At 34.9% G+C, this 13,821-nt stretch overlaps 1 protein-coding gene across 7 annotated transcripts in view; it reads left to right on the forward strand.

Moving 5' to 3' along the window:
- ROBO1 (roundabout guidance receptor 1) overlaps nt 1-13,821 on the forward strand; it is a 380,851-nt gene that overhangs the window by 269,474 nt on the left and 97,556 nt on the right. For all 7 annotated transcript variants that reach the window (XM_036850840.1, XM_036850842.1, XM_036850845.1 and 4 more), the window contains exon 6: nt 1,610-1,737. In XM_036850840.1, the coding sequence (XP_036706735.1) occupies nt 1,610-1,737 (128 nt within the window). The remainder of the gene's footprint in view (nt 1-1,609; nt 1,738-13,821) is intronic.

Raw genomic sequence — 13,821 nt, forward strand, 5'->3', positions numbered from 1 at the left:
GAAGCAGAGATACACTCGCAGCCTTAGGGAATGAGGTAATGAAATGAAACTTTCAGGCACTGTCTTTAGGCTGTCTTCTCTAGTGTGTCCATTCATTCAGCAGACATACCTTGAGCCCCTGCTAGGTTTGGGGGTCACAGCAATGGTTTAGGTATAGTTTCTGCTGTCAAGGAGCTCACCAAAGGAGTCATGTATGGATAGATACAGAGTAACGTAGCAAACCCTTTTGTTGCATAAAGGTAGACCCATGGGAGCAGAAAATCAGGAGAGAGTTCTCAAAGGAAAGTGACATAGAAGCAATGTCTTGAAAAATATGTATCAATTTGATAAGCAAGAAAGAGGAGAAGAGTATTCCAGGAAAAGAGACATCACAACATAGACACAAATCTAAGACTGTTTTGAGTGGTGGAAATTTAGCATGGCGGCACACAGCGCATGTGGCAAGAAGTTATGGGAAACCAGGTTGGAGATAGTGAGGCCGGATTTACAGGACTTTGTATCGACTAAAGAATTCTGAACCATACGGCATGCACATTGATAAGCCAAGAGGGATAACTATGAACAGGATTGCTTTTTAGAGGAAATAATTTTTTTAGCATTATGAATATCACATTAGTGGGGCAAGGGGTTGGGGGGTTGCCGTTGGCTGGGTCACCATCGTTGATGTCCAGATAAGAGATGTGAATCGCCTGAACTGGGAGATGAGATGGAAATAGGCTAGGGGTCCATCATGGAGAGAAAGTTCTGAGACCCAATTGATGAACTGAATGATTTGTTATATAAAGGGAGCTGGTGAAGGAAGATAGGTAGGTTGTGTTAGGAGAAGGAGTTGTTTTACGTGATAGGGTAAGAAAAAAAAGTTTTATCTAACGTATTAAATATTAAGTGTCTCTGGGGGTATGATGTCTAATTATTAGTCAGGATTATGAATTTGGAGCTTAAGTGAAATAGGGGCAGCAAATGTTTGTGTGGTCGGTCAATATATAAACTAGTGTAGATACTATAACTGAGGGATATCATATAGAGTGAAAAGAGGATTAAGGTGAAATTTCAAGGGACACCCAACATTTAAGAAAAGACAAGATGAGGCAAGGCAAGGGAATTCCAGAATAAGACTTTCTGGGTTTAAATATTAACTCTGCCATTAAAATAGCTGAAGACCAAAGCCAAGCTACCTTACCTTCCTATGCCTCAATTTTCTCATCTGCCAAATGGAGATGAGCATAATACTTCATAAGGTGTTATAAGAATTTTAAAAGATAGAACCTACAAAACGCTTAAAGTCTGACATATAATAAAAATTTATTTAATGGTCACTTAAATTTTAGTATGAGTACAGGAGCTTGAGGAAATAAACAAATAAATGTCAACTTTGCCTAAAAATATTCTGTTAAAAAGTAGTTTTAATATTTTTGCCCACACGAATGTAAAAGAAGTGCTCTTTTCTACGTGCATGCTTACTTAGAGGAATGCTGCATTATTTACCTTCTGCTTTAAATTCTCTGAAGAGAATGTTGCCTGTGATTTGATACCTAAATACATATTTGTAATGATGGATTCTTTCAAGTAGAAAGTCACTTAACTGTGCTTTCTTTTGTTATGTCACTAGATATGAAATCAGAGATGATCATACCTTGAAAATTCGGAAGGTGATGGCTGGTGACACGGGGTCATATACTTGTGTTGCGGAAAATATGGTTGGAAAAGCTGAAGCCTCTGCTACTCTGACTGTCCAAGGTAAGGTTTGGGGAACATTTTTTGTGGTTGATTTATTATATGAGATACAATGTTGATATTTGAAAATATTACATATTAGAGTAGTCTATGTAAAATATAGACTTTAAATAACGCTATATATATACTTTATTCCAAACATATTTAAAGGAAATTATTGTTTTGCCTATGGGAGCTCTGTAAGTGTCTGTTACAGGAAATTGAACTACGTTTTCAAAATTATGAGAGCATTGTCTTGGTCAAGTAGAGGAGGGGAATGTGCTTTAATCTCTGGGTCTTCAAACATAGAGCTTTAATTAAATGACAGCTACTGCCGCGAAAACTTGATCTTTCAATGAAAATAAGTCTACCATTCCTTCAGGTCATGCACTTTCAAGGGTCTGTACAGTTCAGAACAAAAAAGTGAAAAGATTCTGTTTCCCGCTAGAATGTAAGATCCATCCATAGAGTAGGGACTTTTGCAGTCTTTTTCTGTGCACACCGTGCCTGTGACTTAACAGACATTCAATAAATATTTGTTGAGTGAATGAATTGCATTTGTACTTTGCTAATTTTGATGAAGAGTTATTATTTGGTGTGATGTGAGCCAAAATGGGTGCCATATTCTTTGGCTACAAGTTTTTGAATGTCAAAGTCACATCTTAAACTGATATGCAGAAATGGTTCTGTCACCTCCTTTGTCTCCATAATTTCATATGTTTTTCATTCTCATAATCCCTTTTCCCCTTTTTCCATGATGTCATACTGATTATTTCTTACTATGTATCATCTGAGAACTTTCTCTCATTTTTTTCCTTTTTAAGGACAAATTGTTTATTGTGGAATTTGAGAGACAGTGACCTTTAAAGAACATTTTGTTGGTGAAAAAAATTCCATATTTTGACACGAATATAGAGTAAACAGGGATTTTGGCGATAAACCACTTAGCTTGTTTCTGAGTATGACATTAGCAACACTTGCTCTGTCATCTTTTCTGAGCACTGTCTCCTCTAAGGCTATTATGAAGAAAAAGGTGGCTTTTGAAGGAGAGCTTCTACTGTGGGCTTTCTACAAAAGAGCCTTGTGGGCTTTTTACAGTAGAAAAAAGGAATAAAGAATATTTCCTTCCTGTCTCTAAAGCCATTATGTCCCACTTTGGGGTTTTTAGCTCAACCTCATAAAAACAAAAGAAAAAAAAAGAAAAGATCAAGAACAAACATTGAATTTCTAAGGCCTAGACTACTTCTCTTTAATCTAAGTTAGACTTGAACTCCACATAAGCCTAAAACTATAAGAAAAGAAAACCCCTTTACATTTAGAGAAAGCATAAATATAAGAGATGTCAAGTTCAAGTTCAGAAGCCCTCCGGAGGGAGTGAAAGTAGCCCAGGATGAATACAAGACATGAAAAGGTGTGTCTATCTCCAGGCAATTGTGACAGGGAGGTTGATTGTCTATTATATTAGTCAGAGAGATGATGCTTTTATAAATAATAGCCATTCTGCTGTGTCTAGAGTAGACATTGAAATCAAAATAGACTTTCTTCCTGCAATTTTATACTCAGTTCCAAAGTTAATTCAGCCTTAAGTTTTCCATATGGAATTCTTGCTCCTAAGCCTGGATTTCAGTGAAAACTGGGTACAAATGATCAAATCCAGAAACTACTTAAGGAATTTAGAAGTTCTTATTTCAACTGCATTGGGTCTTCTATAAACTTATGAAAGATCTGTGTATTGTTGAGAAGTTATTATTTTATTCAACTATTAAAATAAAATATGCATATTAACATCACTGTGAAAATACCTTTAACATGCTAGAATAATATACACAATATGTCAAACAAAGTAACATGATTCCCAACAGCAAAAGATAACTAAGAAAAAAAACAAAGGAAACTTTTCAAGGGAAACTTGAGAAGTTATGTATTTTTTTCCTTTGAGATTGAATATAGAAAAATATTAGTTACTACAAAGGAAACTAATCAGAAATGAATACATTTGATAGCAGGAAACAATTATTAGAAATTCAGTAGCATAGTTGTTTTTGATTTCTGTATTTTATTTGTGGTTCATTTTTGAGGCACTATTGGAGTCAGTATGGGCTTAAAAATAATCTTCCTTTTCCTCAGTCCTCATGCAATAAATATTTAATTTTGAGAATTGATGTTGGACAACAGAACCCTGTGTTCCAGTAGCAGTTTTGGGAAAAAAACTTTCTTAAATAAGGGTGAGCATTTGATTTTCACCCCCAGTACAGGTATGATTAGTTCTAACGTTTAAAAATTAACCCTCATTTGAGAATTACTTCCTTTTTTTTTTTTTTTTTAAATAAATTTATTTATTTATTTATTTTTGGCTGTGTTGGGTCTTCGTTTCTGTGCGAGGGCTTCCTCCAGATGCGGCGAGCGGGGGCCACTCTTCATCGCGGTGCGCGGGGCCTCTCACTATCGCGGCCTCTCTTGTTGCGGAGCACAGGCTCCAGATGCGCAGGCTCAGTAGTTGTGGCTCACGGGCCCAGCTGCTCCGCGGCATGTGGGATCTTCCCAGGCCAGGGCTCGAACCCATGTCCCCTGCACTGGCAGGCAGATTCTCAACCACTGCGCCACCAGGGAAGCCCGCTTTTTTTTGATATATATATATATTTTTTTTGAAATCCCAATTCTGCTCTTTTAGAGACTCTCTCTGTATGTATTTCCTCAAGTATTCCATTCTCAACTCATGATTTCTTTGGTTTTTCTACTTGTGTATTTTTCACAGTCCTTAGTATGGTACTGGGCATCTAGTAGGCACTTTATATAACAATAAATACTTGTTACAATTTGAAATATGCATCTGAACTCCAACCTTCTGCTTGAGTGGTAGCAATATCACAGTACAGTATGTCCCAGGGGAAATTCAAGCAGCTTCCGGTGACTTTGATCCTGAGTGCTAACAGTAGGTTACATTGGATCAGATCTGAAGAGATTATCATCTCTGATGGCTGCCTGGTGGTCTGTGTTTGAAAGGAACAGAGTAAAACCTGGGGCTGGACAGAGTTTCCTAAACTTAGATGAAGTTTGTTATCTGATCTTATCTGAATGTGTATATCTAAGCTTATCTGAAGCTTGTTAAATATACAGATTATCAAGCATGCCCTTGGAGAACCTGATTTAGTAGATCTGGGTTAGAGCACAGAAATTTGTTTTTATTTTTGTTTTCAAGCAAGTTCATCAGTCTCTGGAATGAGGAGTTACCTGATGAGCTGACAGAAAGAATAAAGGGCTTTAAAAAATTGCTCTAGAGTCTGGGAATTACCAGGGCTGGACGAAGTGTGTTACAGAGAATTGTGTAACAAAGAGTATAGACATTGGAGTCAGACAAAATGTAGTTGAATCCTATTTCTGTCATTTACCAACTGTGTGGCCTAGAAAAGGTTATTTAAATTTCATGAGTCTCAGTTGCCCCATGTGTAAAATGGGTACAGTAATACCAACCTCACAGCATTTTTATAAGGATTAAATTAAATTATATATATAAAAAGCTTAACATATTGTCTCTTACAGAGTGTTTTATAAATAAGGAGTGTTATATAAGCGTTATTATTAGTGATAGCTTTATCGCTTACTTTTAATAGTTAGTGGTTATTTCATAAGAAAAATAGTAATGTTCAGATAATTCTAGACAGGTAGTTCTTCCTTTGCTATTGTAAATGAGAAATCTGAAGTAGTAATATAATCATGATAATTTATTATGTAACAAATTATTAAAACTCTTCTCAAATAGAAAGCATTACATTTTTATTAAAAAAAAACTTTATTGGCTTTTAAACTAAATGTGTTAAATCTTGTTAGTGCCATCAAAACTAGTGCTAGATTTAATGTGAGGTTTTGCAAAATAACTAGATAATTTAATGAAAATTACGACCACTTGGGAATAGAAATGATTCAAAAACCAATTACATTTTATGTGCAATGGAGTGTTATTGTTATGAAAAAACGTTCAGCAGAGACTCAGAGACTCTGCAGTAATTTGACCTATTGAAAAATAATTAATGTCCATTACATGACCAATAAAAAATGGTGAAGTAATGCTGTTTGGAATGATCACAACAGAGAAGTGTTTCTGTTTAACTCCCAGTTAACCAGAAAATTGAGTTAACCTGAACTTGATATTCTGTCATTTTCTGGAATAATCAAAACTTGATTACCTATAAATGTAAACCATCAATGTTGTTACATTTACGCCTGATGTTTGTCTGCCTCATTTTCCCTTCATACTGTAATAATATCTATGCACCTCCTCAAGAATTCTCTTTGTAAACCTAAAATACACAAACAAATTCAGGCATCTTTTTAAAGACATTCCATCTCAATTTTGATTGATTACATTGTGATATTTGCATTTTAATGTCTCAATTTGACAAGTATTAGGATTGCTAGCTGTCACAGTAGGAATGAGTTATCTTCTGAACTAGTGTTTCATATTGCATAATGGCCCCATCGTTTAAGGAAAAAGATATATACTGTAGTATTTATAACCATTTTATAGGTTGTGACATACCTATAAAATGTAAAGTCTAACTTGAACAAAATAGATGCAGTGGGGCACCCTGCCAGATTTTTTAAACATTGTGCCATTGAAACTGCTAAAATTTATGCCTCTGCTTGGTGCTCTGAGAATGGTTGCAGGTTTGTTTTACATTATTTTACTATCTTAATCTAAACCCATTAGGTCTTTATTAGATGCTTGCCAGGTGGGCCTTGAGGTTGTTCTTGGAATCACATGGTAGCCAACGTAAATTTTCCTGCTTGTTTTCATTTTTGAACTAATTCATAGTAATTAAAAAAGTGGGTACTTTTTTTTTTCTTTGTTGAAGGTAGCCTTTAAGAAAAGCATGGTGGATGCAGCCTCAAAACACTTAAAAGAAAAATAAAGGCAGAAAAATAACTTTATCATTCTATTAATAGCAAAACCTTTAAAATTAGTAATTATTTATGATGACAATCATGTCTGTAGCTTTTTAAATAATTCCATTTTTGAGGTGTGCTCTTCTGAAAGAAAGATAGAAGATAAAGCCACACAGAGTTTAAACTCTGAATTTCTCCCATTTCCAAGTTTGTCCTCCACCTCTAAGATTTCTTACAATTCTTTGGTTCAGTGATACTCACTGCTTAAACAAGGCAAACTCGATGGCATTATTAATCTTTCCACTCCCTTTGCAACTTCACAGATAAAGCAGCTCTTATTACTGTCACAATTTCATTGACAAAGTAAATTTGTGACTCTCTATCACCAGAGTGATCGTGTTCCCATCGCTATGTCTGTCACAGGAAACCGAACTGAAAACAAACTTCCATATACCAGCCATTTCCCAAGCAATCACATTTTATCTGTGCTGACTTGAACCATTAAGAAAATCTAATCCCATTTTTGTCTGTCTTTCTTACAATAGGCACTAAAAGACATTTAGTCCTCCCATTTCCCTTTAGCCCTAAGTGCTGAGCCAGTCAGACACAGGAAACTGGACGTTTAGTTCACACCCCACTGCACTCCTCCACAGGCCTCTCCCAGGGACCAGTTATTCTTTGAAGCTCAAGAAACAGTTGCTTTTCTGCCCTTTCAGCAACAGCTCTGTTAAAAGAAAAGGCAGATGCCAAACATCTCTAAACCAGGTGATGCTCTGTTACCAGACAATTGGGATTTCTGTGAAATCCCAGCTCTTTTCTCATAAGTGCTTATCCATTTTTCTTCCCTTGATGTGAAATTACTCCATTCTCTCAATTTCATCACCTGTTTTTTTTTTTTTTAGTTCTAAAATATGGTATCATGAATGATGTTGGTATCTCTTTAATGTATTCTTGGCATACAATAGGAATGTTCAAATGATCATCAAAAAGATGTGCATTCTATTCTGTTCTGAAGAACTGTTATTTTGTCTGATGCTTCCCATAAGTATTATGCCTACTCTGCAGTGAAGGAACAGAGCACTTCCCCGTTAGGATTGGTTAGCTACTGACAGCCTCTGGAAGGCTGAACCTTGAAGTCTGAGATTGATGTGAGACCGGAGAGATACAAGGCAGAAAAAAAAGACCAGTGCAGTCCTTTGGCTGACTTAACTGCTACTGATGGAATGTTTCCTACAGCTTCTCTCCTTGCTGCTGGTGAACTGCATGCCAAAGAAAAAAAGAAAAAAAAAAAAAGGAAAAGGAAAAGAAAAAAAAAACTGCTGAAATATCTTGGGCACTATAGTTAATAATTGACCCCTAGTTAATATCCCAATGAACTAGGAATTGATCAATAGTTATGATTTCCAGTGAAACAAGAAGCAACAGTCAGAGGTTTGGCTAAGCTTTTAAGATTCTCCTAACCCAGTGTGTGAGTATTAATTCACAGGAAATAGTAGCGATGCAGTGAAAACAGGAGCAGACGAGGAATAAGAAGCTGAATTCTTCCATACTCTTCATTTCAGTTAATGGCAATGCAACCTGCAAATACACACTAGTAGGCAGCTTGGGTGCTGGTGGGGTCATGCTTTACTCTTCCATTTCTCGAATGTCAATCACCTTAAAATCCTATTATTTTGCCTTTTAAATATTTCTCAACTCTCAACACCTCTCTTATCTTCTTATCACTGCTTTATTATCTCTTGTGCAGTGAAACTTAACATCTAACCAGTTTCCTTGCCTCCATCTTGTCCCATAGACTCCATCCTCCATACAACAGGTACATTGACCTAAAACACAAATCGAATTGCATTAGTTCCATTCATGAAACATTGTCATGCTTCCCATCTCTCCAGATGAGGTTCAAAATACTTAAATACTGCTCTGCCTGGCTACTTAGTCCCCTCTTGCTACTCCCTTCAGGGTAGTAACACTATATTGTTTACATATTTTTTCATGTAAATACCACCATGGAGCTTACGTCTGGGCTTTTCTTTATGTTAGTCCTTTGGTCTAAAATGCTCTGCCCCCACTGACCCATCTTCTACTTGCTAATTACGCCTATCCTTGGATCCAGCTTAGGCAGGCATCTTCCAGGAAGCTTTGCAGGCAGTCCTCACCCCAGTGTCAGGTTAGGTATGCACATTCATGGACCCATCACATGCTGTTGCCACCCTTATTGCATTTCAATATCTGCCCCATTTGACTGTGAGTTCCTTACAGGCACACTTTATATACTTCACCTTCTTAGTCTCGTTGTTTATTGCAGTCTTAGGAGAATCCTTGGCGCTCATGTAACATTTTCTGTCTGAGTGAATCAAGGGCTGCCCTGATATATACCAGCTGTGGGATCCTGGGCAAGTCACTTAACTTCTCTGAGTTTTAGTATACTCATCTGTTGAAAAAAATGAATGTACACAGACTATAAACATCAAAGATGATAGAAAAGTTTTAAAAAGATAATTAACAAAGTACTTATATTCTCATAAAAGTGGTTTGTGGATTATGAAGTGCTTATGCAAAATGATGGTTGTTATGATTATTCTTCTCATCTCTTCTTCCAAAACAACTAAAAACCCATTAGAGTCTCAGTAATATTTATTTTGACCATAGAGATTTGAAATTTTTGGTTGCTGATTAATGTAGAATTTGGTAATTGTTTTGCTTTTCTGCAATTATAATTCTCTGTGATTCCTTGTTGTTGAGGTCTGTCAAAATCAGTCCTCAATATTTTTTTTTTGCTGCTGCTTTAGGAAATGTTCTGTAGGGTAGAACTAACAGTCTTTTCTGGTAGACACACATGGATTCAAAAACTGAATGTACAAGATGTTAAATCTCTGATTCTCAGTTTTCTCCTCTGTAAAGGGGAGTAAAAATGTCTCCCTCATAGGATTTTGTGGAGATTAAATGAGCTAATAAATACGAAATGCTTAGCACATTGTGTGAAGCATTTAAATGCTCAGTAAAAGGAGAAGCAATAAAGGTGATATGAAGAAGGCAGAAGAAGAGAAGGAGTCATTTCAGTCATGTGTCTTTATATGTGTATATATCAGGACTTTATGTAGCTTTAGTGCTCTTAGCTGCTTATCACTGGCTGTATAAAAAGATTAAAGTCTGAGTCATGTGTGCATCTCCCATTATACTTTATATAGACACACAATAAATGCTTTTCAATAAACAATGACTATCAAGGTTTCTGTAATTGTGGTTTAAAAAAATGTCAATTTTTATTCTAGTTGCTGTAAGAAACAGAAAAAAGTTAGGTATAACACAAAAATATCTACATTAGGTAAAAATACTTTTTTGTTTTTATTAATTGTGTGTATTTGATATGCATTTGAGACCAAAATAGTTTTTTTTATTAAACAGATCCATAAGTAACATGATTCCTTTTGATCTTTAAACATAATTATTATCCCCCCTTATATGTTCAATGCTGCTAAATTTCCTGATAAAATGAATAATATTGAATCCCTTCACTGCACCTTCCATAAATATAATCCATATATTGGACCAGTTGAAACTAGAGATAAAAATAATGTGGATAGATGGTCCCCAGTAATAACTTCCATATAATTTAAAACTTTAATAGTCTTGAAAATGAATCAGAAGACATAGTCCATTAAAAGAAATGTGCATTTGTGCATTGAACATTTTCTAAGATGTGAAATAGCAACTTTGAAGTTTACCAAACCACATGTTAATCCCACACAATGCAACATGTCATGTGCATGGCTTTTTTTTTTTTTTTATGGACCACTATATAATTATTTCAGAATGTAAAATTAAAATTTAATTGAAAATTAAACAATGTAACTTACTGTGGATTTTACTGCCAGTAGTGAGGGATAAACTTTAATAACTTGCATTCAAAAACAAACTCTGGGGGAAAGAAAGCCTGTTTTGTAAATTTGTAGTTCCCATAAACAGGCTTCACCAGGCTAAAGCTTTCTATCAGCATATGAGATCTGATAGAGGGTAAGAGTCATCTGACTTTTTAGAGCTGGTATAATATCTAGACAGTAAAGAAGTAATGAGAGAAAAAACTGGACCCTTCAGTTCTGAATTTCCTTTCTTTGATGTAGACTTCATTTAAATCATTTGTTGGAACAGTTTGCTTAAATTGCTGATTCAGAAAAGCTGGCAGTATAATAGTACATTGTTTCTGACCAATAACATGGTTATTTGAGTCAAAGCCAAAACTAATAGTGTCAGATGGCCCTTTTGCAGGCTCAAGTCAGGTTTACTATAATCCAAGATTTTAGTTAAGAACTGTGAATTCACTATTATGAAATGGTAAATAAAGTGTTTCAGATTTAAAAAAAAAAGGACTGTGAGTTCAACGTTTGGATGAAACACATATTCTAAGGCCCCCAAAGCTTTACTTGATGACTTTAAGAACCTTGATATGTGTGTGACATGTCTGCCACACTCTGACAAGATATGGCAGACTGGTTCTTTGGGGAATGATTCTTCATCACACATGGCAGCAATCCACAAAGGCCCAGTAAAGTCAGTGGTACTAGAGTAAACAGTGCTCCAGGGATTGGGATACACACACACACACACACGCAGTGTCATATATAAATTTACCACCTCCTGTATGTATGTATTGCTACACTCAATGTTGAACTCAAGAGTCTTATTCAGAATGTCTCCCTTATAGGATTTGTTGTGGATTTTGTGTTTTTGTTGTTGTTGTTGCTTGTTTTGTAGTTAAAATAACGATTTAAAAAATTTAACTGAAGATTTGAGGAGCTAATGAGAATTAAAAAAAAAAGATTAGTGATTATAAAAAGAAAACCCAAAAGACAATGTGTGATTGAAGTAAAGAGTCAGTATTGCCAGCTGAGCTCTTTGTGAACAGGCTGAAAGTCAAGTGCTATCAGCCAAGAGGTTTAATGAAGCCCCACTACAGAATTTAACAAGAGAATGATTTGTGAGAATGGCTTCCTCTCCTAACTGTTCTGATCCAGTGGCATAAATAGGATGCCGAGCTCCACTCCTGCTGGGTTTTTTTTATGCTATTTGATATGATTGAGACCCAGCAGCATTATGGCCTATGATTCTTTTCCTTTTTTTTTTTTTTTTTTTGTAGAAAGGATAAAGTAAAGAACTTCTGTTCTTATAGCCTTTCAGAAATAGCCATTTTAACCTAATGACTGTTGAAGATGTGACATTCTCTTAGATTTCTTTCATTTACTCATGAAGGTTTTGGGTTGCCTTTAGATATTTCAAACAAACTGATATAAATCTTAAAAATTAATCAAAAGAAAAAGCAATTCTCCACATAGCCTTCCTACAGAGAACTTGAAACACTCTCTTAATGTTTTTTGCCAAGCAAGTATTTGAAGAAATAAGTAGAGCAGTCAGGTACAAGAAATAATTGATACATAAGATGATTCTCTGACAAATAATGACACAGTACCACACTAGTAAATAGCACATCATGGGTCTTCCGTTATGTTCTGAGCTTTACTGTGATTTATTCATCTACATAACAGTGGATAAGGTTTTCTCGTTGCTCAGTTACATAGATGTATAACTTAGCAACTGTCTTTAGCAACCTACATTCTGAACTAATGACATCAACCTGGAAATATGTAACTGAGTTGTGTGAATCTACACAATCTGCATTACTCAGCCTGAGAATGAAATTTGAATGAAATAAATTAGATTTTTGCTCTAGTCATTAATGGGTAGCTCATTTTAAAACATTAGATTCATTACTAACAATCACACATAACTTTAAGCATTGGAATTTTGTGATATTGTGTGTACTTTAATGTAAAAGAATTAATTCTAAGTTAATTTACATTGATGTATCCTATTTTGTCCAGAATTATTAGGACATAAAGTGATTGAGGTAAGTCATTGTTTAAGAGAGAATAATCATAAAGAGAATAATTTTAGACTAATTGACATCAAGGACACCCTTATGATGAACCCTGGGTAAATTAAATATGCAAGATAATTGAAAAATGGTCTTTTTATGCATCCATATGTATCAAATTTTATTATTTGCTTGCTATAGTTTTAAATATTTTATAGGTATACACAGAATGAAAAATTCCACTGAACAGTATTCATCCTTATAGATTCACAAATCATTTCAGTATATTCCATTCAGTATATTCCAGACAGGGTCATCATTAGAATAGTTATACCAGCAGCAGCTGGTGTCCTTTGAGCCTTATTTCAATAATTTCAAAATATAATATGCTTCTTTTTATTTCATTTTTTTAAAAGATTCTGTATAAATTGGAAGTTACTACCTTTTAATGTCATACCTAAAGTTTGCAAAACTGATTAAAATACCACGAGCACTTTAATTTGCTTTTAAACTGTTATTCTCAGGACTTGATAAATAATGTGCCAGTATAAACGCACCTGTAGAAAATACTAAAATAAGACAAAATGTAGCTGAGTAATTGCTTTATAACAGAATTACAAGAGTAGGAAAATCCATAAATGGTTGTTAAGGTTAGCTTTAGCTGTAGGACATTTATTTTGCGTGGTCAGTGTTATTAGGAGAAAATTTAGAGCATTGCACAACTAAAACTGATAGATATGACCATTTCACAAAGGTGCTTTTAAAAAGTTAACATTGTGGATGGTAGAATAGTCATTTCAAACAGTGTTCTTTTTAGGTCATTAGTAAAGAGATGAGGTGTGCTCTTGTGTTTTTCCTCAGGTTTTTTATTCCCCCCAAGTGTACTAAATGACTAAATATAATTGATGATCAGTAATTTTGGCCTGATATAGGCTTCTTGGAAATAATGGTAAATTACATAATTCCTGTGCTGGATTGTTGAGATTATGAATGTTAGACATGGATGGGGGCTCTGTTTTACTGATGAAAAAACTGAGGTCAGAGATGTTTTTATAATGTATAGCAAACTGTGAACATATACATTTGATACTTGACTGCATGCATTTGACATTTACGGTAGTTGTCCTAAAAGGTTGCATCATATCATCTTTCAGAGATGGAATTGGCTGTTTGGACATTGGTTTTTTTTTTTTTTTAATGAGAAAATAAAATATAGCATGAGTCATTTCCTCCCCTAAAACCTTTTTATATGTTTGAAACATGCCCATATGTGAAGCAGATTATGTACCCATGTTAATTTAATATATTAATACATATTGTGCATTTAAACAATATCTTTTTTGTTAAGGTATAAT

The sequence above is a fragment of the Balaenoptera musculus genome, chromosome 4 (genome assembly GCF_009873245.2).
Source record: "Balaenoptera musculus isolate JJ_BM4_2016_0621 chromosome 4, mBalMus1.pri.v3, whole genome shotgun sequence".
Classification (NCBI taxonomy): Eukaryota; Metazoa; Chordata; class Mammalia; order Artiodactyla; family Balaenopteridae; genus Balaenoptera; species Balaenoptera musculus.